Source organism: Scyliorhinus canicula, chromosome 11 (genome assembly GCF_902713615.1).
Source record: "Scyliorhinus canicula chromosome 11, sScyCan1.1, whole genome shotgun sequence".
In the NCBI taxonomy this organism is placed as follows: Eukaryota; Metazoa; Chordata; class Chondrichthyes; order Carcharhiniformes; family Scyliorhinidae; genus Scyliorhinus; species Scyliorhinus canicula.
The window spans coordinates 152,463,207-152,488,327 of NC_052156.1; the positions used below are offsets into that span (position 1 = coordinate 152,463,207).

The 25,121-nt window shown below is 46.7% G+C and overlaps 1 protein-coding gene and 1 long non-coding RNA gene across 2 annotated transcripts in view; both read right to left on the bottom strand.

The window, feature by feature from the left end:
* Positions 1 to 15,366, bottom strand: part of LOC119973521 (carboxypeptidase A1-like) — a 37,737-nt gene extending 22,371 nt beyond the window's left edge. The window contains exons 1-6 of the mRNA XM_038811788.1: positions 15,099 to 15,366; positions 14,380 to 14,450; positions 6,539 to 6,620; positions 4,923 to 5,057; positions 3,916 to 4,011; positions 1,582 to 1,683 (exon numbers count right to left, since the gene is read on the bottom strand). Of these exons, the coding sequence (XP_038667716.1) occupies positions 1,582 to 1,683; positions 3,916 to 4,011; positions 4,923 to 5,057; positions 6,539 to 6,620; positions 14,380 to 14,447 (483 nt within the window). The 5' untranslated portion in view covers positions 14,448 to 14,450; positions 15,099 to 15,366. The remainder of the gene's footprint in view (positions 1 to 1,581; positions 1,684 to 3,915; positions 4,012 to 4,922; positions 5,058 to 6,538; positions 6,621 to 14,379; positions 14,451 to 15,098) is intronic.
* A 2,826-nt stretch (positions 15,367 to 18,192) lies between these two features.
* LOC119973524 lies at positions 18,193 to 24,651 on the bottom strand. The gene is made up of 2 exons (XR_005462341.1): positions 24,587 to 24,651; positions 18,193 to 18,526 (listed from the first exon to the last, which is right to left on the bottom strand). It is a non-coding gene; the product is annotated as an uncharacterized LOC119973524 (long non-coding RNA).
* Between the last annotated feature and the right edge of the window lie 470 nt (positions 24,652 to 25,121).

Sequence of the window (25,121 nt, forward strand, 5' to 3'; positions counted from 1 at the left end):
GGAACACCACTTGTAGCAACTTTCCATTCGCAAGGGCATCCACTGAATATTACACTTTGTTTCTTGTTACTAAACCAATGTTTTATCCAGTTTGCCACTTTACCTTGTATCCCATGGGCTTTTACTTTTTTGACCAATCTGCCATGTGGGACCTTGTCAAACACCTTGCTAAAATCTATGTACACAACATCCACTGCACTACCTTCATCAACCCTTCTTGTCACTTCCTCAAATAATTCAATCAAATTTGTGAGGTGGGACCTCCCTTTAACAAATCCATGCTGAACGTCCCTGACTAGTCCAAGCCTTTCTATGTGACAATTAATCCTCTCTCTCAGGATTGATTCTACTAATTTGCCCACCACCGATGCAAAACGAACTGGCCTGTAATTCTTTGGCATTTCTTTCAATCCCTTTTTAAACAATGGAACTGCATTTATATGTCTCCAGTCCTCCGGTACCTCCCCTGTAACGAGTGATAATTGGTTAATCATCCTCAGAGCATCTGCTATCTCATCCCTGACCTCCTTCAGCAGCCTTGGAAACAATCCATCTGGCCCTGGCGACTTATCAACTTTCAGGAATTCCAACCCATCGAGTATTTCCTCTCTCTTTATGGTTATCCCATCCAATATCACACAGTGTTTCTCCTGGACTACTATATCTGTATCATCCCTTTCTTTTGTAAACATGGGGACAAAATATTCATTTAAAACCTTTCCCACAACCTCTGCGTCTACACACAATTTCCCTTCTTCATCTCTGATAGGTCCCATTTTTTCCTTAACTTACCTTTCCCCATCAATATATTGGTCAAACAAAATGGGGGCTGATTTAGCTCAGTTGGCTAGACAGCTAGTTTGTGATGCAGAACAAGGCTTGGGGGGTGAGGGTTCAATGCCCACATTGGCTAAGGTTATTCATGCAGGCCTGCCTTCCCATCCTTGTACCATGCATGAGGTGTGGTGACCTGCAGGTTAAATCACCACCAGTCAGCTCTCCCCCTCAAAGGGAAAAGCAGCCTATGGGTTACTATTGGGAAATCACCTTTGGGTTTTCTTTACCTTTACTTGCTAATCTATTTTCATGCTCTCTCTTTGACTTCCTTAATTCCTTTTTCACTTCATCCCTGCACTTCCTATACCTGTCTAGGCTGTCTAAGCAGTGCTTAGTTCATTGCGTCTATTGTACGCTTTCTTTTTCTGTTTGATCTTCCCCTGTATTCCTCTAGACAACCAGAGGGGTCTAGATTTGGCAGTATCACTTTTATTTTTGGAGGGGACATGTCTACTTTGCACATGATGATCTCGCTTTTTAGTGCTTTGCACTGGTTTTCCCCTGCTGTCCAGTCCACCTCAGCCAAGTTCCTTCTCATTCCTGCTTGAACTGCTGTAGGTTCACCCACAGTGGTATTAAAATACGGGAAGCTATTTTCTGAATGCACATGATTGAGCACACAGTCGAGGTTGATACTTCATGAATGCCATTTAGTTATTGATTGAGCACCAGCAAACTCTCCTGAAATAGCACAAGGTTCCGATGTGGCAATGAGATATTAAATGTCTTTAATGTTTGATCAACCTTCAGGACATAGAGTGCCCGCTGTTGGAAACTTCTACCAATTCGTATTCTTCTGACAATATGAGGATTTTCATTTTGAAGATTCTTCAACCAGGTATAAATCTGAAGCGAAAACAAAAATAGTTTTGTGTAAATCACATCACTAAATCCCTGAATAATATTGAGAACCATGCAAAAACAAGTGTTCTTAAAGGTACAGGTTTCTCAAACATTTCCTGGATGGGTTGGTGCAAGAAGGGAACATTTTCTATGATGCAACATAATTGCCCTATAATTGAGGATGGGTACATCTTTCCTGGCAATCAGATGCCATATTCTCCAACATTTCTTTATGCAGAGACCTCCATTGTAACATATGGAGACCCAGAGAACAAACCTGTGTTTACTTTCATGCCACCTTAACCTGCTGGTAGATTCACAAACCCACATGCTCATGGGTCTCAGCTACTGTTGGGTTTCCGACCGATCCTGTTGTTTGCACTCGGGGATGCAACTGAAGGTGGCTACAAATGTGCATGTAATCAGCTGGAATCCTCAAAACCAAAGCGTCATCTATCAAGGTTAAATTGAATTATCCTGTGCTTACAGCGGGCGAGCTGAGTTTGAAGAGGGCACAACAAAGGTACCATCCCCTTGATTCTCCCATTGGGAATGGATGAGACACCCTTGGGAATGTGAGGTTGCTGAATTCACGCTATAGATCCAAAGGAAGGATCCACTTGTGCCAGTTTCCTATGATACATCACAAACTTTGTTCCTACTACCTCCTACTATCTCCATCCCTCTCCCTGTCACTGACTTAGACTGAACCAGGCAGCTCACAAACCCCATCTCCAGTTTGAAACAAACCTGGTTTCTGACCCCACTGATAGAATTTTACAGGATCCAGGGTTTGCAGGCAAGGTGGGTGTAAAATTCCTGAGGGTGGCCTTCCCACCCCCTATTGCCCACCCCCGACATGTCTGAAATTTTACTGGGGCACAAGTGAGGCCCAGAGTGACAGGCCTGCCCTCAACTCAATGCCTCCTGATTGGAAGGCCTTAAGTGGTCAATTACCCAGATGTAATTTTAAAGTCGGCAGGATTAAGTTAGGGATTGGGGGTTAAGGGTTGGTTGAAGCCTGGAAGGTTATCTTACTTGGAAGGTGGGCAGAAGGGTGTCTCCCTCACGGGCCCCCTTCCCAATCAGGCCCCTTCACCCCTGTGCGCTCCCTCCCTCCCTTCCTCACTTCCTCTCTTCCTCCCTACCATCACCTGTCCAACCTGACCAACGCCTCCCTCACCCTCCCACATCTGCCCCCCGCAACCAACCATAGTCTCCACTCTTACTAGGTTCTGGGCCCCTAGAACTTACATCTGTGGACTGCCTGTAGTTCCAGCTGTGGCTCTCACTGTTGGTGGTGTTGCTGGGATTATGGAGCTTCTAGCCAATCAGATTGGCCGGCTGCTCTCCAAAGTGGAACTTCTCCGAACTGTTACAATGCAGAAGGAGGCCATTTGGCCTCTCCAAATGAGCAATTCACTGAGCCATTCTCCCGCCTTCTCCCCATTACCTTGCATATTCTTCCTGTTCAAATAACAGTGAGTGAGAGCCTCCCATCTCCAGGAGCATTAAATGGCTGTGGGGACTGACATCAAAACCCACCCAGCCAAACAATTCTGCCCCATATTCTCTTCATGATCAAAATTGCCAAGTTCCACCTCCGGAATCTCACCCATTTCCCTTCGTGTCTCAGTTCAATTGCTGCTGAAACCCTCCTCCATGCCTGTGTTGTTTTCAGACTCTACTGTTCCAAAAGTCTTCTGGTCAGCCCCCAATTCCTATCACCCACCATAAACTAGAGCTCACCCAAAACTCTCCTTCCCATATCGTAACTCACAACTCCTTCACCCCTGCATTTGCTGACCTGACTATCAGACTTGCAATGCCCTGATTTGAAAATTCGCAGCCTAGTGTTTTGATCTTAGCTGTCACCTCCTCCACACTTATAATAGATTTCTGTATTCCTCCATTTCTTGTTTCCTGGGCTTCCTCGCTTTCTTTGAGCTTTGAAATATCCTCCACCCAGCCTCTTCACTTCTCCAATCCGCTCTCATCCTTAAAGACACTCCTCAAAATCCTTCACTTTGCCTCAAATTTGTGGTCACCTGCTCTCGTGTCTCCTTATGTGGCTTGGCAGTCTTGCAATGTTTTATTGTGTTAAAGATGCCATACAAATGGAAGTTGTTGTTGGTGTTGAACCAGTTAGCTATGGTACAGTAGAATTATCAGGGCAGACCTAGTAATGCGATACAGACCTTTGAGGATAACACAGCAGGATATATAGGTTCTCACCTCCTTTAGATTGTGGTAGGATCTGTAATCAAAGCTGTTGGTTCCATTTCTCTGATCGGAGAACAACATTCTTACATGCTCCTCACCCGCCAAAGACTGAAAAGCAAGATTAGACAGGAATTCATTTTCAAAAACTGCAAATAACTGATTAATATATTCAAATTTGCCACAAAAAAACCCTTTCCCAATTGAAAGCACTTTACGCAATGAATTAGGTATAGCAGCCCAGTGTCGTTGTTTTCTCACATCCTAAAGCATCCATTCTGCTGCACCCCACCTATGAATTATGAGGCAGATGAACGATGGTTTATAGGTTGAGGGAGGGATGCTGACCAGAACACCGAGGATAGCTCCCAGTGAAATAACGTCACGAGATCATGATAGGGTTGTCAACTTTGGTTGGATACATCCCTGGAGGTTTCATCATGTGATCCCCTCCTAGCTCCAACTGCCTTCAAGTGTTTATCCAATTTCACTTTGACGGTTGCTATCGAATCTGCTTCCACCAGCCTTTCAGGCAGTACGACCGAGAACTCGCTGGTGAAACAATTCTCCTCTCTCCCCTCTGGTGATTTTGTCAAAATTCTGTCCCCCTTTGACTATCAATCCTGCTGCCCGTGGAAACTATTTATTCCTATTTATCATATTAATATCCCAAATAAATTTAAGCATCGATATTAAATCTCCCCTTCACCTTCTCCGCTCCGAGGAGAACAATCCCCAAATAGGGATACCAAAAATACTCTTGATGTAGTTCTCACCAGGGGCAAATACGGTAGTTTTAATGTCACCTCTTTGGATAAATATGCATGTTATATTCTTGACTATGTATGGCACAATTCTGTTTCCTATTTTAACAGCCCTGTAACATTGTACTGGTGTTTAGTGAGCCGTCCTTGCTATCGCAAGCTGAGTAGGAGCAGTGTAGCCAAATTGCTTCCCCACTCAGTCACAAAGAGACAAATCGCACAGCCTGGGCCAGGAGTCTGAAACATTACCAGATTTACCTGAAGATTCTTGATCATGACGGAATATGTGATGCCATTAGACTCCAGAAAGGATTTGACCGTGTGGGCATGCTTGCGAGGGACCCGTATTTCAATCGGTAGGTCAATCCTTTCAGGTGCTTTCCAGAAATTGAGCTGCAAAGGAGACATTTCAGAGTTCTCTTCATTATAGAAAGTGAGATAAAAGGTGTCAGCTATGGCTTTGATAATATGCTTGCCCCAGAGTCAGAAAGTTGAGAGCTCAAATCCCACTCCTATACGTTTAAAAAAAAACATGCATTTATTACCCATCCCTAATTGACTTTGGGAATGTAGTGGCGAGTCACCTTCCTGATCCACTGCAGTCCAACCATTGTAGGTGCACCCACAGTGCAGATAGATAGGCAGTCGCATACAGGATTTGCAAACAGTGACAGTGAAGGAACAGCAATATATGACCAAACACATGGTGTGCAACTTGGAGGGGAGCTTGCAGAAGGCGTGGTTCCCAAGCGTTTGCCACCCTCGCCCTTTTAGATGGTAGACATTGCATGTTTGGAAGGTGTCAAAGGCTTGGCCAGTCCAAAGTACACCTTGTACATGGTGCCCATGGCTGCCACTATGAGCCAGTGGCAGATGGATAGTGCAAGGTTATGGTGGTGGATGGGATGCCAATCAAGGCTGCTTTATGTTGGACAGTGTCGAGCTTCTTGAGCTGCACATGACGCTCCAGTGCAGCACTGAGGGTGCGCTGCACTGTCAGAGTTGCTGTTTCATATGGGAAGTGAGTACCCACCATCTTTTTTCTCAGGTGGAAGCAAAGGCTCCCATGGCTCTACTTTGAAGAAAAGCAGGGGAGTTATGCCTCGTGTCCTGGCCAATATCAATCTCTCAGCGATCATTAAAAATAGATTCACTGGGATGCCCGAGGTTGTGAAAGACCCTAAATGTAAGTTTGCTTTCCTGCAACTCACCTCACCAGAAAGTGTTGTGGCCTCAACAACCCTGGATCCCAGTTCTGGCAATGGGACCAACACAACATTGATGGCTCACATTCACCTGTTCAGTTACCCTACAACCTGGTCCCCAAGTAAAGAGGGCAGATATGTTTGAGAAACCAAAGCAATGGGTCTATACCCATACAGCAAGAAGCTGACAAGGGTCGGAGAGAAGATCAGGTACACCAAGATGCATTGAAGTGTGACACCCAGGTTGCATTGTCAAAGGTTGTAGAGAGAAGGGACAATTGGCTGAGATAGGAGGCCTACAATTTTGGGGTAATCCCACCTGCATATGTCTGTCAATATGATTGTCTGGCTTAAGGCCCCATGTTCTCAAAATGACCCAATACCTTCGACGTAGAAACATTTTGCGGTTCAATTGGAACAATTACGGGCGGCACGTGGTGCAGTGGTTAGCACTGCTGCCTCACGGCACCGAGGTCCCAAGTTCAATCCCGGCCCTGGGTCACTGTCTGTGTGGAGTTTGCACATTCTCCCCGTGTTTGCGTGGGGCTCAATCCCCCCACAACCCAAAGATGTGCAGGGTAGGTGGATTGGCCACACTAAATTGCCCTTTAATTGGAAAAAAAATAATTAAATACTCTCAATGTATTTTTTAAAAATTGGAACAATTACCTTCAAATGCTTCACTTCCTTGAGGGATTTCACGAGAGCCAGCTGTTCCTCACTGTTGACAAGGATACGCAATACCTGATGTCTAAGGGATTTTAAAAATCGAGGTACAGGTCATTTCAAATTCAAATGATGATATAGACGAACATGGGAAATTGTAGACCAATTCAGAATGTCCAATTCACCTAACAGCTCGCCTTTTGGGACTTGTGGGAGGAAACCAGAGCACCCGAGGGGAAACCCACGCAGAAATGGGGAGAACATGTAGACTCCGCACAGACAGTGACCTAAGCCGGGAATCGAACCTGCGTCCCTGGCACTGTAACAAGGTGAAGGCTAGGGCTTGTATATCCTTCATGTGCTCCGGTTTCTCCCACCGTCAAAAGGTGTGCAGGTTAGGTGGATTAGTCATGCTATAAATAGAGGAAATGAAATGAAATGAAATGAAAATCGCTTATTGTCACGAGTAGGCTTCAAATGAAGTTACTGTGAAAAGCCCCTAGTCGCCACATTCTGGCGCCTGTTCGGGAAGGCTGTTATGGGAATCGAACCGTGCTGCTGGCCTGCTTGGTTTGCTTTCAAAGCCAGTGATTTAGCCCTGTGCTAAACAGCCCCTCTTTGCACGTCCATGATTCATTCAGGCAACTACCTCCAGACTGATCCAATTTTCACTGGTGGGATGTCCAAAAGATGACTTGTGAGATTTAGATCTTTGAAGAAAAGGTCTAAATCTACCAGAGATATTTGGAAAGGTAGTGTACCTTTTAGAAAGGCCCAGGTAAGCCTAGCGATCCCTTTGGGAGGGGCAAGGTACCTATAAGAGAGGAAAGGTATCCTTTGGGAGAGGTAAGGTGCCCTTTCGGAGAGTTCATGTTTCTCTTTGGGGGAGGCAAGGTGCCCTTTAGGCTTGTTGAAAGTAGAGATGAATGTACATATAATGTGGATAAACTCCTTGGGACTGACAAGCTGTTAAAACACTTAAATCACCTGCCCTTTAAACAAAAGTTGTGCATTTTTAAAAAGTGATTGCTATTTCATTCTGTCTGGTTTTTTAAAATTTAGAGTACCCAATTCATTTTTTTCCAATTAAGGGCAATTTAGTATGGCCAATTCACCTACCCTGCACATCTTGTGGGGGCGAAACCCACGCAAACATGGGGAGAATGTGCAAACTCCACACAGACAGTGACCCAGAGCCGGGATCGAACCTGGGACCTCAGCGCTATGAGGCAGCAGGGCTAACCCACTGCGCCACCGTGCTGCCCATTCATTCTGTCTGTTGATATAAGCCTGAAGGTTATAATCTTAGAATTTATGGTGGATGACTGACTTCACAGTCATTATCCATTATCACAGTGGAATGCCTATTGGTTCACAGTTTGATTGACAGCTTCAAGTAGTTATAAAACTGTGTGTGGGGCTATGAATACAAATACTTGCTTTTATAAGGGATTGGGTACTGACATGCAATGTTTGCTTTTATAAGGGATTAAGCTGTTGAAGTAATTTGGATGTGGTTAATAGGTTTTGATGATTGAGTTAATAATAATAAAGTCTGAAATGGATGCTAATAACTTTATTTTGTTGTAGCATTGTTCCTGAGGTCTGCCCATGGTGGAAACTGTGTGAATTGGCAGAGAATGTTAAGTGCAAAGAGTGATGGATGGAGGGCATGAGTTGGCATAGATGGGGAATGGGAGGTGTGTGGGGGGTAAGGGGATGTCAGGGAGTGAGGGCTAGAGAGATGTGCTTTGTTCTCTTGTTTTTTTTAACATCTGGGACAAAGTTTGAGAGCATTGAGGCTGACCTTTCACTCAGTCTACCTCACAATAGGCTGCCCCTGCTGCTGCTGCCTCTGTACTGTCTAGGGGTAGTGGGCCCAACTTCACAGTTCATGCAAGAAAAAGGTTTTCTCCATCAAATGTATCCCTTTACTGGCATTAGCAACCATCTGGGATTGCCTTGACATTTCCAGGAATGATAGACTAATTTCCAGGAATTAAAGACATAGATAAACCTGGGGGGAAATTCATAGGGACATTAACAAATCATTCTTTGAACATTGTCTTTATTACTTACAAAAATATTGGATACAAGGAGAAACAGGTAGTTTGACTGACAGTAAAGAATCTGCTCATTGGATATGGAAGGGACTATTCACTTTCTAATTTGTGTGGGAAGGCAGTGCCCCATGAGGATTGACGTTTTGAGTGACCGATTGTGAGGGATGGGAGATTGAAGGCAGAAGGTCATGTGATGGAACCTCCAGGAATACATCCAACCAGAGGTGGCAGCCCTTCCCCTTCTGACTAAAAGTGCTGATGTGCGTTCTATCCCAACAGATGCAGAGAACATCTCACAACATACTTTGCGTTCTTCTTATTCATTCCCGTTGTTTGGGCGTCACTGACAAGGTCAGGAAGAAAAATCATTTGGACTCGAAACATTAACTCCATCTCTCTCTCTTCCAGGTCCACTAAATCTTCCCAGCATTTTCTGTTTTTAATTTCAGGATTTATTACCTGCCCCTGGCCGCCCTCTAAAGGTGTTGATGATCGATCTTGACTCACTGCCGTATTCACTGAAAGGAATCAATCTAAGTTGCATTCCTCATCCACTGAAGTATTGTTTACACAGTTTGGAATACATCCCCTTTCCTACAAGCGGAGGCCTTGTCCCCTGTGTAGACTGAGTGGTCCATGAGGAGGCTGTGATGACGCGGGTACATAAGAGGTTATGTGTTGGGAGCACGGGAGTTCTCCCGGGATTACGAGCAGACACACAGCATGTAAGAGCTGCTCAGGATATTCGATAAACTGTTATTGTTTGAAGCCCTTGATCTCCAGCTTTTCAAACACAGTGCTTAATGGTGTCAGGTGTTGGCAGAATGGCACAGGGACTTTGCCACATGGACCTGCTCGTGTTCAATGGAAACATCGAGGACAAAGTTTGAAAATGGCGCATTTACTGCGATGCTGGAAATCCAAAACAGTACAAGCATACACCTTACTACATATAGCAGGCCTGAGGTCATCCAGAATTCAAATCTTTTGTTTTCCAAATGGAGGAGAAAGGGGAGCCTGAGATACTGTTCAAAATGTTTGAGAACTTTTTCTTACCAGTAAAGAACATTGCACTCGATAGACACGCATTTTATACTCCCAACAGAATATTTGATGAATCGATTCAATCCTACACTGTGACACGGGGGCTAGATTAGCTCAGTTGGCTAGATAGCTGATGCAAAGTGAGGCCAGCAGCGCAGGTTCAATTCCTGTACCGGCTGAGGTTATTCATGAAGGCCCCGCCTTCTCAACCTTGCCCCTCGCCTGAGGTATGGTGATCCTCAGCTTAAATCACCACTTCTCAGCTCTCCCCATCAAAGGGGAAAGCAGCCTATGGTCATCTAGGAGCATATAGGGGCTGGTTTAGCACAGGGCTAAATCGCTGGCTTTGAAAGCAGACCAAGCAGGCCAGCAGCACGGTTCGATTCCCGTACCAGCCTCCCCGAACAGGCGCCGGAATGTGGCGACTAGGGGCTTTTCACAGTAACTTCATTTGAAGCCTACTCGTGACAATAAGCGATTTTCATTTTCATTTCATCTGGGACTATGTCGACTTTACCTTTACACCATGACACTAAAAGTGCATTTGCCACCATTACCAATGAGTTTGTCAGATCGCATTGTATGTGGGGTCCATAGTGATCTTGTCCGCAAGCAGTGGACCTGGTCACTGTCTGTGTGGAGTCTGCACGTTCTCCCCGTGTCTGCGTGGGTTTCCTCCGGGTGCTCCGGTTTCCTCCCACAGTCCAAAGATATGACGATTAGGTGGGGCTACAGGGATAGGGCAGGGGAGTGGCACTGGGTAGGGTGCTCTTTCAGAGGGTCGGTGCAGACTTGATGGATCGAATGGCCTCCTTCTGCACGGTAGGGATTGTATATTTCTATGAAAATATACTGATACTGCGTGGCCAGCGATTCATCATCCCCACCTCTCTGCAGAGATACTGCATACAGCAACCCTACCAAAGACACTGTGTCAGCTGCAGCAGCCTAACCAGTGTTTTACACAATGTAAAATGGTATGCGTTGTTAGCGTGTTCAATTTATATGTTGTAAGTAGTTTGCATCCAGTGGCTATTCTCACACAATCTTACACCTCAGGTCACCGGTTGTCCCAACTTTTTTTTTAGTAAATTTAGAGTAGCCAATTATTTTATTTTCCAATTAAGGGGCAATTTAGCATGACCAATCCACCTACCCTGCACATCTTTGGGTTGTGAGGGTGAAACCCACGCAGACATGGGGAGACGGTGCAAACTCCACACGGACAGTGACCCAGGGCCGGGATCCGAACCCGGGTCCTCAGCGCCGAAGTCCCAGTGCTAACCACTGCGCCACATGCCACCCTTGGTTGCCCCAACTTAAACGGGGAAGATGTAGACTGGGTGGGCATGTGGACGCTGTGATGACGCATAAGAGGTCACGTGTCGGGAGCGCGGGAGTTCTCCCCGGAGCGCAGACAGACACGCAGCATGTAAGAGCTGCTGAAGAGTATTCAATAAACTGTTATTCCCAGCACTTTTTAGACCCTGATTCCACTGCTGCACCAGGTGAAATAACTTGCTATGACTGACATAACCTAATGACTTTAAAATTTTAAAAGCAATCACATCACCACTCCCTTTTCCAGTGAGAACAGGCCCAAATTTACACAGTTACTGGTAGATAAACAATTCCAATGAAAGTCACATCATTAGTATTAACCTCTCCATTTTCTGACTGATTGATGTCCTGCACATTTGCTGCAGTTTCTCTTCTTGTTTAAGTTTTAATCTTTATTTCACATTACAAAATGCTACACTTTTGATAAAAATCAGTTTGGAATATTCTGACCCTCGTCTGGCCCTTGACACCCCCGTTAGGTGATTGTTGTGGAGGTGGATGGGAGGACAGCTGACTGGGATATCAAACGTCTCCTCAGTGAGGGAAATTCAGCAGACAAGTGCTAACAGGCAATTCTGAGCTCGGAACTTTCCAGAACACGATTACATAATATAACGTCTGCTACCTCAACTACGGTCCAAGTCTGGAATAAAATCCAGTAAAAGTAAAATATGAGGAAACAAAAGAGATTTAAACAAGTGAATTATTTGTGACTTTTCAAGCCTGATATTTGTCAGATTGTCCTACACTGCCCATTGTCAGAAAGCCGATCGCCTAGTTCAGGCATTCCCAAACTGGGGTCGCCAGGGGGTCCGTGGCAGGACAGGCTCATTTGTAACGTATGAAAAGTGGTGCAGGTTCGCTTGTCCACAGGCCAGCCTCTGATTGGACGAGCTGGAAACAGCACAATACTCAAATCTCCATATTGGGGCAAGTGTGCACAGCGGAGTGATGGGAAGAGCGCAACTTGAAGCTAAGAATCTAGGCCAACCCTCCAGTGCGGCATTGAGGAAGTCCCCAGGGCCCAGGAGCTATATCAGTGGTGAGCAACCTGTGGCCCGGGGCCACATGCAGCCCATTTGACCTCTGAGTGCAGCCCACGAGACAGTTTATTGACCGTTGCCCACGTGCAGGGTAGTCACATTCCACTGGTTTCAATTTGCATGTTTTTTTCCTACCGTTATGACTGAAATGATATGCACGCAAAGCAAGGCCAAGTGGAGTGAGGTGCTTGCTGATTCCACACAGAATTGACTGTGAGAGCCATGCGCTCTCTCTGCGTCCGAAGTGTAAATATTTATTTTGTTTTTACCATTTGAAGTTCATGGTAGTTCTATTAATATATAAATGTTTAAGTATTTTCTATAACTTCCTCTGAAATATGCAGCATGTATTAAATGTATTTAATTTTATCCTTGGGGGCCATGATTAATGAACAAGTCCGATTTCAATCTTGCGGCCCAAAGAGTTGAAGAAGGGCCACTCATGTGGCCCATTCATTAGCTTAGGTTGCCCCTCACTGTGCTACTCTGTCGCAAGTCTCCATACGTATGGTGAATGTATTCACCTAAGTATGAACTGTCTGTATAGTGCTGTGACCTATGACCTGGAAATGATAATACGGTCTACTTCCAGGTACTGTACTGGAACCCCGGTGGGCTCCGCCTCTGGTTCCGCCCTCACCGGGTGAATAGATAGACCGGCCACCTATGGGTGGCACTCATTTGTACAGCAAATACTGGCAGGCGAGTTCCTGGATAATAAAGCCTGAGATTCACTCGTTCTCACGGTGGAATAACGGTATAACAATAAGATAACACTAAAATAGGTGGGACAGTAAGTTGCAATTAGGAAATAGGAACGTAACAAATGGATATAGATAGGTTAGGTGAGTGGCAGATGGAGTTTAATCTGGATAAGTGTGAGGTCATCCATGTTGGACGGAAAAATGGAAAGGCAATTTATTCTCTAAATGCGGATGCTTCCTCGAAAATGAGAGGTCACAGTCTCAGGATAAGGGGTAGCAAATTTAGAACCAGAATCACTACTAGAGTGCAGAGGAAGGCCATTCAGCCCATCGTGTCTGCACCCACCCTCTGAAAGAGCACCCTAACCAGGCTCCCGCCCGCTCCTTGAAAACCTGAATCCAGGTCTCTGGCACTGTGAGGCAGCAGTGCTAATCACTGTGTCACCTGCTGCCCCTGGCGGCAGAGATGAGGAGGAACTACATCGCCCAATTCGCTACCCCAGAGTGCGGTGGATGCTGGGACAGTGAGTAAAGTTAAGAGGAGTTAGACAGATTTTTAATTGGTAATGGGTTAAAAGGTTATAGGGTTACGGAGAACGGGCAGGACGGTGGAATGAGGCCATGATGAGTTCAGCCATGATGGTATTGAGCAGTGGAGCAAGCTTGAGAGACTAGATTGCCTACTCCTGCGCCTAGTTTTTATGTTCTAAGAAAGAACTATTCTGTCTAATTCCATCTTCCAGCTCTTGGTCTGTAGCCCTGTCGGTAACAGCACAAATCTGGTGTTCTTGATTAATAAGGGGATTTCTTGATCTATAACGGGATCAGAGGTTATGGGGAGAAGGTAGGAGATTGGGAATGAGGAACATAACAGCCATGATCGAATGGTAGAGCAGACTCGATGGACCAAATGGCCTAATCCTGCTCCGATATCTAATGGAAACGTTAAACTGTCTGCTCTCCACAGGAGTGCAAAGGATCCCATGACATTATTGTAAAAAAGAGCAGGGAAGTTATCCCCAGACATCTGACAACAATTTATCTCTCAATTTCACTGAAAAACATTATAGGCCCATTATCACATTGAAAATTGTCTGCTGTGTTTCCTGAATAATAATGATAATTCAAAAGTACTTCATTGGCCATAAAGTGCTTTGGGACGTCCTGAGATCTTTTCTAATTTGTATTGATCCATCTGTTTTAAAAGGGGTCAGTTGACCCTGAGAGAATCTTTCTCTAAGAATTTCTTTCCCATTAAGTAATTTATGGCAGGAAAAGTTCTGCCTGACATCTAACCTTATCTGCGACTCATGAATGTGGTGCCTATGATGTCATATCCCACGCTTATTGTCCAAATTAAACCACTTGCTTATTTTCACCTCATTGATGTGTATTTCAATTGGTTGGACAACATCTTCCCTCAGTCCCTTTTTCTCCAATGAAAATAAAGTTAGTCACCTGAGATTTTCTTCATCCCTTTTTTTAAGGAATTAACCCCTTAACCCACTTGAAATAGGAGGGATTAATTACATTGGAAAATGCTGAGGTGGAAGCCCTAGGGGAGTGGGTCTGAGAGAAGGCACTAGGTGCAAATTGATTGACAACCACCAGAGCTCAAGTAAGATTGATGACCCTTGGATGTTACTCACCCGATATAAGTTACCTGGCGATGAGGAGTCACAAAGACAATACTGAGAAACAGCCAAAATACCTTCATTATCTGTGGAAATAGAGAATTAAATAATAACGGTGTTACTAAATTTTTTGTTTGAATATATTTTGATTGAAATTCCGCCACTGGTGTCACTGTGCGTCATTGGGACATTTTGCTGTATCTGGGTTCCTTCCAAAGCAGAGGGATCTCCAACGGTTAATTGTTCAGTGAGCAGAGTTTCCAACACTCAAGGCTCCACGATGGATCCATCATGAGAGTTTGGACAGAGCTTCTTCAGACTGATTGAAGGATGACTAGGGGTGGCCAAGACAAATGGCATCACGATGCCCGTATCTCAGTAATGGCTAAAAATCTTCTTTTTAAAAAATATTAGAAGCGAGAAAAGGCCAGTCAGCCTAACATGACCGTGCTCCACACAATCTTCATTGAAACCCAGTAACTTATCCTTCTATTCTTTTCTTCATCATCTGTTTATCTCGATTCCCCATAAATGTATCCATTATATTCTTTTAAACTACCCCCTGGGGTAGCAAGTTTCACATTCTCATCACTCTCTTGGGTCAATGTTGTATGGAGAGTGGTTAACTAGGAACTTGAATTTCTAACTGCCCATCATAACCATGTCCCGACGCCCACACGCGTCGTCACCCCAGGAGACCATTCCCCTCCTCCCAAAAATCCCCCAGCACTGACCTTATCGTATTGAGTTCTTCACCTCAACCTGTTGAAATTTCCAGTCTCAGAAGATCTTTGTTAGCCACTGAGAAAAGTCTTGCCAGCCGAGGCAATTTGCAAAGGAGAAGTGTTAAAACAGTGAGAGATTCCTGACAGCGGTGGAGGCTGGCAGCTGCAATGTCGCCCGTAACTGAGTTGTTGAGTATTTGTGCAATTCTACGGCTATCAATGTTGGGAGGCGGATACCACAAAGCGTTGTGATAAGCTTGAGGTTGGCTAATAAAACTTGCAACTGTTTTGCTAAGAAATGCAATGAAATATGAGAACCTGTGGGTAACAGGAAGCTTTGTGAATCTTGTGTGGGGTTTGTATTGCCTGAGGGCGACAAAGCTGATTTATGAAGCTTTGGCAAATTCTGCAGCGAATCCACTCGCAGGTGACACTTAGGTGATAAAGTGAATCTTTGATCAGCACGCTTTTTTTCCATAATGTATACTGTGCGGCCTTATAGGAACGTTGTGAAGCTGCAAACGTATTGCAAGTTGGCCAGGTGTCCCACCAGTCCAAATCGAGTGTTTACAAAGGTTCAGAAGAAAGTTGTCCAGCAAACTGTGGGAATTTACATAATCCATTGCTTGCTGCCTGGTTCCACCAGTGAAGGCCCCAGGGGATTTTGTGGATCCTGTGCCAATAGAGATAAAAGTCTGATTTATATAGCTTTCAAAAATTCTGCGATGCATTTGTATTAACCCTGCACTTGGCCATAGCAATGTGAGAAATAGGAATGGGTGTTAGGTCATTCTGCTCCACCGTCAATAAGACCATGGCTGATCTCTTTCTTCCTCCACTTTCTCGCCATCATCCCACGATTTCCCAACCGCTTAAAAATATATTGACATAGTCTTGAATCCACTCAGTCGCTGGGAATTCTGAAGATTCACACCCCTTTGAATGAGTTAAGACATTTCTCCTTATCTCAGCCCAAAATGGTCCACACCTTATGAGAGACTATGGGTGGAATTCTCCCATGCCCGCGCTGATGGGTTCAATGGCGGGTGGTGGGCAGCAGGGGTTGGGAGGGGGGATGGTGATGGGGGAGAGACGTTGGTGGGAGGGCCAGAATATAGATTTACACCATTATTGGTGTTCTCTGCGATGCCAGCGGAAAACACGGTGGTACAAAACACTTCTGGAATGACGTGGTGTGCAGATGTCAGGGCTGAACCCCGCGGGCAATGCCTGGTGCTGCCTCCGGAGATCGGGATGGAGGCCACCTGCAATCGTGGATCCCCCGGAAACCACAGCACCGGGTGGGGGGAGCATCGACAGGTGGAACTTCCAGATTTGGCGTCACGGAGGAGGTCCACCTTCAATTTCTGGAGGTCCACCTTCTTTGCTCAATAATGGGTCAGTGCTGTTGGGCATGTTTTCGATAGGGAGCCCGGATACGACAACGTGCCACCAGGTCTTGCCTGCCCCGGAACATGGCGCAAAACACCCGGCAGCATAATTAATAGGACAGGACCAGGAGATTTGGTGTGCTTTCCAATTGGCCCCACAGCAGGAAACGTTCCACGTTCCAGCCCAGTCACAGGACTTACTCCCAGGATGGGAGAATTCTGCCAGAAGTCCCCTGGTGCTAGTCTCTCCGGCCAGGGTAACCAATAGTTTTGGAAAATTCAGACTTCTATTTGTATAAGAGCTAGAAAGTCCCAGGTGGTAAAATTGTTCAGATGGTGCCCCCCCCAGGCTGTCATAATATCCACTCATGTATATCATGAGATGCAGACAGGCAGTGATTGGCACACAGGATAACCAATGAACACACATGACACAGAATAACCAATCACCAGACAGGACACCACCACTCTAAAGCCCACAGGGCATTAAGGCTCTCCCTCTCTCACAGGACACAGCTAGGGAGATAGTCGCAGTGCACAGGCCAATGAATATCATCACCATGTGATAAAGAGCTAGTCTGGTCAAGCCAGTAGGAGGTTATCAGTTAGGTTAATAGAGTGTCAACCCACAGCAGATTATGTACAGCAATCAACAGGTTCAATAAGACAGTGTTGGACCATCTCCTGTGTCGGAAGCCTGTTTCTCGTTTTACTGCATCCAGTTGCAGTCGATGTTAGACCAGCACAGATAACACATCATGGTACCAGAGAGCTAGTAACTCTATCGAACCTACCTCGAGCTTTACCCACCCTTGGTCTAATTCACCCATTACTCTGCAAATTACTGTTGATGAGAGTCTAAATGTCACACCCCTTATAATGTTAGGGTCAAGCATTTCCACAGAAGTTATGACGATTGTGAAATGGCTTCAGGCCCTTTACATCAGTACCATTTTCCTCTTTTGTGGTCAGCAGATGTTTTTTCCCCTCATTTGTAACCACTGCACTTTCCACATTTGTCGTCAAAACTGAGAAATAGATTGCAGTTTCTGGGGTGAGGTGGAAATGTTTCGTAACAATAGCGATATTGGAAACCATCACAACACACGAAGAATAATCAGAGAACTGGCATAATTAATTTGATACATCTTGAAGCCATTTAATCTCTCACCACCCAATTTCTCTCCAGTCAACATCCCTCTACCCCCCCCCCCCCCCCCACCTCTTCCATGACACAAAGAATGTAGAATATGCGACCCTCTGATCCCACACCCAGCGGCCACTCTAACCTCCCAAAAATGTTGGGGAACGAAGGATCTCGTGAGAGGGCAGAATTGAAGGAAATCAGTATTAGTAAGAAAGCGGTGATGGAGAAATCCATGGGGTTAAAGGCTGACAAATCGCCAGGGCCTAATAAGCTACATTGCAAAGTTAGGGCAGTATGGTGATACAGTGGTTAGCACTGCAGCCTCACGGCGCCGAGGTCCCAGGTTCAATCCCGGCTCTGGGTCACTCTCCGTGTGGGGTTTGCACATTCTTCCCGTGTTTGCCTGGGTTTCGCTCCCACAACCCAAAGATGTGGAGGGTAGGTGGATTGGCCATGCTAAATTGCCCCTCAATTGGAAAAAGTGAATTGGGTACTCTAAATTTTAAAAAAAATTGCAGAGTATTAAAGGAAGTGGCCCTGTATAGTAATCCAGGAGACATGGGCAGGAGATTTAACTTTGTTTATTTAAAATCCAAATGTTCCCCCCTCGCTCCCATGATGGTGGGGCCTTCTCTGCCTCTTGGTATGTGTCCATGCACCGACCGTCATTGGGGCTTGGATAGGGGGTCCACAGCGGATGGGGTATCATCTCTTTCATGCTAAGCACTGAAGGGCTGCTGCTGGGGTCTCTTCCTTGACAGTGACTTTTGGCTGCGGTTCTGTCACCTTTACTTGCGGAGCCCGGGTCCTCCTCGTCTTGCTGACTGAATCACCTTTTACCAGAATCGACTTATGGTAAGGCTGTCCAGAATCTTGCTCCTCGTCGCCAGTGTAGTAATCTAGGAGACACAGGCAGGAAGGTTAACTTTGTTTATTTATAGCTCAAAGGTAAAGCCATTACTGCAGCATACAACAATAGAGTTAGCTTGGGGCTACCAGAACCGCTGGTCCAGGTTTGGGCCTGCATCTAAAGAGTTAATGAGTCCCAGCTGGACGGGCCTTTGGCAGTTACCGTGGAACCTCACACTCCACGAGCCACAAGGGGAGATCTATTATTAATCACCCATGGTCCTCATGGGGGTTATCACAACCTGGAAATATTGGATATATTGGTGGTCGTCTTCCAAAATTCTATAGAAACTGGAGATATCCCTACAGATTGGAGGGTGGCAAATTTAAAAGGGGAGGGAGCAAAAAACAGGAGAGTTACAGACCAGTTAACCTGTATGTGGATGATGTTGTAGTCTAGCATAAAAGATGTGATAACAGAATATTTGGAAACTATTAACAGGATTGGCAAAACCAGCAGTAATTTGAGGATGCAACTAGAATAGGTAAGGGAGAACCAGTGGATGTGGTGCATTTGGACTTTCAGATGGCTTTTGATAAGGTCCCTCAAAAGAGGTTAGTTGGCAAAATTAAAACACTTGGATGGGGATAATGTATTGGCATGGATCAATAATAATAATAATAATCTTTATTAGTGTCACAAGTAGGCTTACATTAACACTGCAATGAAGTAATTGTGAAAATCTCCTAGTCGCCACACTCCGGCGCCTGTTCGGGTACACCGAGGGAGAATTCAGCATGTCCACTTCACCTATCAAGCACGTCTTTTAGGACTTGTGGGAGGAAACCGGAGCACCTGGAGGAAACCCACGCAGACACAGGGAGAACGTGCAGAATCTGCACAGACAGTGATCCGAGCTGGGAATCGAACCCAGGACCCTGGAGCTGTGAAGCTGTGAATTGGGGTGATAGACACGGGGTGGCATGATAGTACAGTGGTTTTCCAAGTGGCAGGCAGTGACTAGTGGGATATTGCAGGATCAGTGTTTGATTCCCAGCAAGATGTATATAAATGACCTGGATGAGGGAACCAAACGTAATATTTCCAAGTTGTGAGGAGGATGCAAGGAGTCTTCAGGGTGATTTAGACAAGTTGAGTGAGTGGGCAAACACATGGCAGATACAATACAACGTGGCTAAATGTGCAGTTATACATTTAGGTGTGAAAAACAGAAAGGAAGAGTATTATTTAAATGATGATATATTGGGAAGTGTGGATGTACAAAGGGATCTGGGTGTCCTTGTACACCAGTCACTGAAAGTGGAGAGGCAGGTGCAGCAAATTAGGAAGGTAAATGGTATGTTGGCCTTCATTGCGAGAGGATTTGAGTTCAGAAGTAGAGGTGTCTTACTGCAACTGTGCAGGGTCTTGGTAAGACTACACCTGGTGTTCAGTGTGTAGATTTGGTCTCCCTACCTAAGAAAGGATATACTTGCCATAGAGGGAGTGCAGGTTGATACCGGGGTTGATGGGACTTGTCCTGTGAGGAGAGATTGGTTCAACTGGGCCTGTATTCACTAGAGTTTCGAAGGATCAGAGGTGATCTGGCTGAAACATATAAAATTCCAATACGGCTGCACAGACTAGATGCAGGAGAATGTTTCCCCTGGTTGGGGAATCTAGAACCAAGGGACACAATCTCAGGATACAGGGTAGACCCTTTAGGATTGATTGATTGATTTATTGTCACATTTACCGAAGTACAGTGAAAAATCTTTTTCTGCAGCCAAGGGAACATACACAGTACATACATAGTAGACAAAAAGAATAATGGACAAAGCACATTGACAAATTAGAATGGGGGTTCTTGATGGCAGTTCTGGAGCGGTTTGGGATTGGACCAAGATTTGTGAACTGGGTAAAGCTATTATATAAGGAGCTGATGGCGAGTGTCCGCACAAACATCAGCTCGAGATACTTTCCTCTCCACCGTGGGACAAGGCAGGGATGTCCTATGTCGCCCCTACCGTTGGCCATCGCATTGAGAAGTTCGGTAGCATGGAAAGGAATAGTGAGGGGGGGGATAGAGCATAGGGTGTCCTTATATGCTGACGACTTGCTGGTATGTGTCGGAACCAAGTGTGTTTATAGGGGGAATATTGGAGTTACTGCGAGTATTTGGGTCTTTCTCGGGGTACAGGCTGAACCTGGACAAGAGTGAGTATTTTGTGGTGTCTCGGCCGGGGGTGGGGGCAGGGGTGATGGGGCTGCCATTCCGTAGAGCAGGGACTCACTTTAGGTATCTGGGGGTGCAGGTTGCCCGGGTTGGGGGGGGGGGGGGGGCTCTGCAGGTACAATGTCACTAGTTTGGTGGGGAGAGTGACAGCCGATCTGGCAAGGTGGGATGGTCTCCCTCTGTCACTGGCGGGTCGGGTACAGGTGGTTAAAATGAATGTGTTGCCGCGATTTCTGGTTATTTTTCAATGCCTGCCGATTTTCCTCCCAAAGGCTTTTTTCAGGGAGATTGAGGGAAGGATTACCTCGTTCATATGGGGAGGGAAGGTGGCCAGAGTGAGGAAGGTGCTGCTACAGAGGGGAAGGCAGGCAGGGGGTTTGGGTCTCCCGAACCTGATGTACTACTACTGGGCGGCGAATGTGGAGAAGGTGTGGAGCTGGGTCAGAGGGGCTGATTCCCAGTGGGTCAGAATGGAGGCGAGTTTGTGCAGGGGGTCGGGACTGAAAGCACTAGCAACAGCGCCACTCCCGATAGCTCCGGGGAAATACTCAGGGAGTCCGGTAATAATAGCTTCATTGAAAATCTGGAGACAGTTTCGCCAACACTTCGGGTTGGGAGCAGGGTCAAGGGAAATGCCGATTCGGGGGAACCACAGATTTGAGCCAGGGATGTGGGATGGAAGTTTTCGGAAATGGGAAGAGAAGGCGATTATTTATTCACTAAAAGATTTGTTTCTTAGGGGTCGGTTTGCAGGATTGAGGGAGCTGGAAGCGAAGTATGGGCTGGAGCAGGGAGAAATGTTTAGACACATGCAGGTTCGAGATTTTGCCAGGAAGGATATACAGAGCTTCCCAGAGGAGTCGGCCTCCACGTTGCTGGAGGAGGTGCTGACGACAAGGGGACGGGAGAAGGGGGCAGTGTCAGCGGTGTACGGAGCTATTTTGGAAGAGGATAAGGCACCACTGGAAGGGATCAAAGCAAAGTGGGAAGAAGAGTTGGGAAAGGTTACAGAGGAGGGGTCTGGTGTGCGGTGCTGCAGAGAGTAAATGCCTCCACATCATGTGCAAGGTTGGGGTTGATACAGCTGAAGGTGGTGTACAGAGCACACCTCACGGGGGCGAGGATGAACTGATTCTTTGAAGGAGTATAAGATGTGTGTGAGCGTTGCGGGGGGGTGGGGCGCTAATCACGTTCATATGTTTTGGTCCTGTCCAAAGCTAGAGGAGTACTGGAAGGAGGTTTTTAGGGTAATTTCCAAGGTGGTGCACGTGAAACTGGACCCGGGTCCCCGGGAGGCCATATTCGGGTGTCGGACCAGCCAGGGTTGGAAACGGGTGCGGAGGCAGATATCGTAGCCTTCGCCTCGTTGATCGCCCGAAGGCGGATCCTGCTGATGGAGAGCAGCCTCTCCACCCTGTGCCCTGGCGTGGCGGGGGGACCTGTTGGAATACTTGGTCCTTGAGAAGGTTAAGTTTGAACTGAGGGGAAGGACAGAGGGGTTCTACAAGTCATGGGCATTATTCATTCTGCACTTTAAGAACTGGATAACATCGAACATTAGTTGGGGGGGGGGGGGGGGGGGGGGGTGGGGGGGAGGGGGGCTGTGTGTATTAAGGGTGACTATGGGTAATCCCTGATTCCTTTTTGTCATTTGTTTATGTAAACATGCGGGCTGATGTTTGGGGGTTGGTGGGAGGATGGGATTGTTGTTATTGTTATGGGGATTGACATATCTGTTGCTGATTATTGTTTATTGTTGGTGGGTGTAAATTCGGGAGAAAATGTGAAAAAGGAGGAGAATAAAAATATTTTTAAAAAAGAAGCACATTGACAAATGGTACATCGACAAACAATGATTGGTTACAGTGCGGATCAAGGGGCCAAACAAAGCAAATACATGAGCAAGAGGAGCATAGGTCATCGTGAATAGTGTTCATACAGGGAACATATCAGTCCGCGGGAGAGTCGTTGAAGAATCTAGTAGCTGTAGGGAAGAAGCTGTGTAGGTCTTCAGACTTCTGTACCTTCTGCCTGATGGAAGGGTCTGGAAGAGGGCAAAGCCTTGGTGTGAGGGGTCTCTGACAATGTTGTCTGCCTTTCTGAGGCAGCGGGAGATGTTGACAAAATCAATGGCAGCGTGGCAAGCTTGTGTGATGCTTTGGGCTGCGTTCACCACACTCTGCAGTTTCCTGCGATCTTGGGCCGAGCAGTTGCCATACCAAGCTGTGATGCAGCCGGATAGGATGCTCTCTATAGAACTTCTGTACATCTGCACACCTGTAGAAGTTTTTGAGAGTCGATGAGACGACCCAAATTTCTTTGGCCGGGATTCTCCTTTCTGGGGACTAAGTCCCCACGCCGGCGGGAAAACCGGCACCAATGATTCCAGAGTCAACGGGCCCTCAAGGTGAGGAATTCTCACCTGTCTCGGGGGCTAGGTGGATGCTGGAGGGGTTGGCGCTGCTCCAGCTGCCGACTAAGGGACTGCACAAGTTTGCGTATGCGCCAAAGGGCCAATGTGATCTCGCGCATGCACGGAACCGGTGACGTGTTTGTGGCATGCACGGGGGGTTCTCTTCTGCGCGCCGGCTATGGCGGAGTTCTACAGAGGCCGACGGGGAAGGAAGGAGTGCCCCCACGGCACAGGCCCGCCCGCAGATCGGTGGGCCATGATCGAGGGCCAGGCCACCGTGGGGCCCTCCCCGGGGCGGACCCCCACACCCCCCCCCCTGAGGAACGCACCAGCCGCCTTACCTGCCAGGTCCCGCTGGTCCGTGAGCTGAGTGATACACTCCGGTGGGACTGGCCAAAAACGGACAGCTGCTTGGCCCATCGGGGCCAGGAGAATTGCCGGCCCCCTGACCGGTGAGGCGTGAACCCCGCCGCCGCCCAAAAAACAGTGCCGGAGAATACAGCAGCCGGTGTCGGGGCGGCGGGGCGGGATTCGCTATGCCCCCCCCCCCCCAGGGATTCTCTGACCCGGCGGGGGGTTGGAGAATCCCGCTGTTTAGCTTCCATAGGAAGTAGAGACGTTGTTGGGCTTTCTTGACTTGCATCAACGTGAGTGGACCAGGACAAACTGTTGATGATGGTGACCCCAGGAACTTAAAGCTATTGACTATCTCCATTTCGGAGCCATTGATGTAGAAGGAGGGTGTCGTGCTCCGCTTCCTGAAATCGATGATCATTTCCTTGGTCTTTCCGATATTTAGAGAGAAGTTGTTTTCGGTACACCATGCAACCAAGTGACCCACCACAGTCGTATCATCCACAAACTTAGCGATCGAATTGGAGTTAAATCTTGCCACACAGTCATGTGTGTATAGTGAGTACAGTAGAGCACTGAGCACACATTCTTGCAGGGCCCCGGTGTTGAGGGCTATTGTGGAGGAGGTACTGTTACTTATCCTGACAGATTGCAGTCTGTTGGTGATGAAGTCGAGGATCCAGCTTCACAGGGAGGGGTCAAGTCCAAGATTGCAGAGTTTGGCTATCAGTCTTGTCGGGATAATGGTGTTGAAGGCGGAGCTGTAGTCTATGAACAGCAGTCTGACAGAGGTGTCCTTGTTGTCGAGGTGTTCGAGTGTTGATTGTAGAGCCAGTGAGGTAGCATCTGCTGTGGACTGGTTGCAGGGATAGGTGAACTGCAATGGATCAAGACCAAATGGGAGGCTGGCATTGATCCTTCTCATGACTAGCCGCTCAAAGCATTTCATGATAACAGACGTTAAGACCACCGGTTATTTTTCACCAGTTGTTGAGGCAGGCTACCTTGTTCTTCTTTGGTACTGGTATTATGGTGGTCTTCTTGAAGCAGGTGGGGACCTCAGAGCGGAGAAGTGAGCTGTTGAAGATGTCTGTGAATACACTTACCAGCTGGTCAGTGCAGGCTCTGAGTGCTCACCCAGGGACTCCATCGGGCCCACTGCTTTCCGTGGATTCTGAGATAAGGAAAGGACGGAGATAAGGAAAGATTGATACACTACTCAAAGGGTAGTAAATCTGTGGAATTCTTTTTTTACCCATAAATTTAGAGTAGCCAATTATTTTTCTTTTTCGAATTAAAGGGCAACTTAGCGTGGCCAATCCACCTAACCAGCACATCTTTGGGTTGTGGGGATGAAACCCACGCAGACATGGGGAGAATGTCCAAACTCCCACAACCCAAAGATGTGCAGAGTATCATCATTGGGTAGAGTCATAAAATCATCGAGTCATACAGCACAGAAAATGCCCTTCGGCCCATCGAGTTTGCGCCGATCAAAAACAACCACTTAACTGCTTCTCCAGGATGTGTCTGTTTCCTCCCTCCCTCTCTTTTTTTTCCTAAATTTAGTAGACCCAATTCATTTTTTCCAATTAAGGGGCAATTTTAGCATGACCAATCCAGCTACCATGCACATTTTTT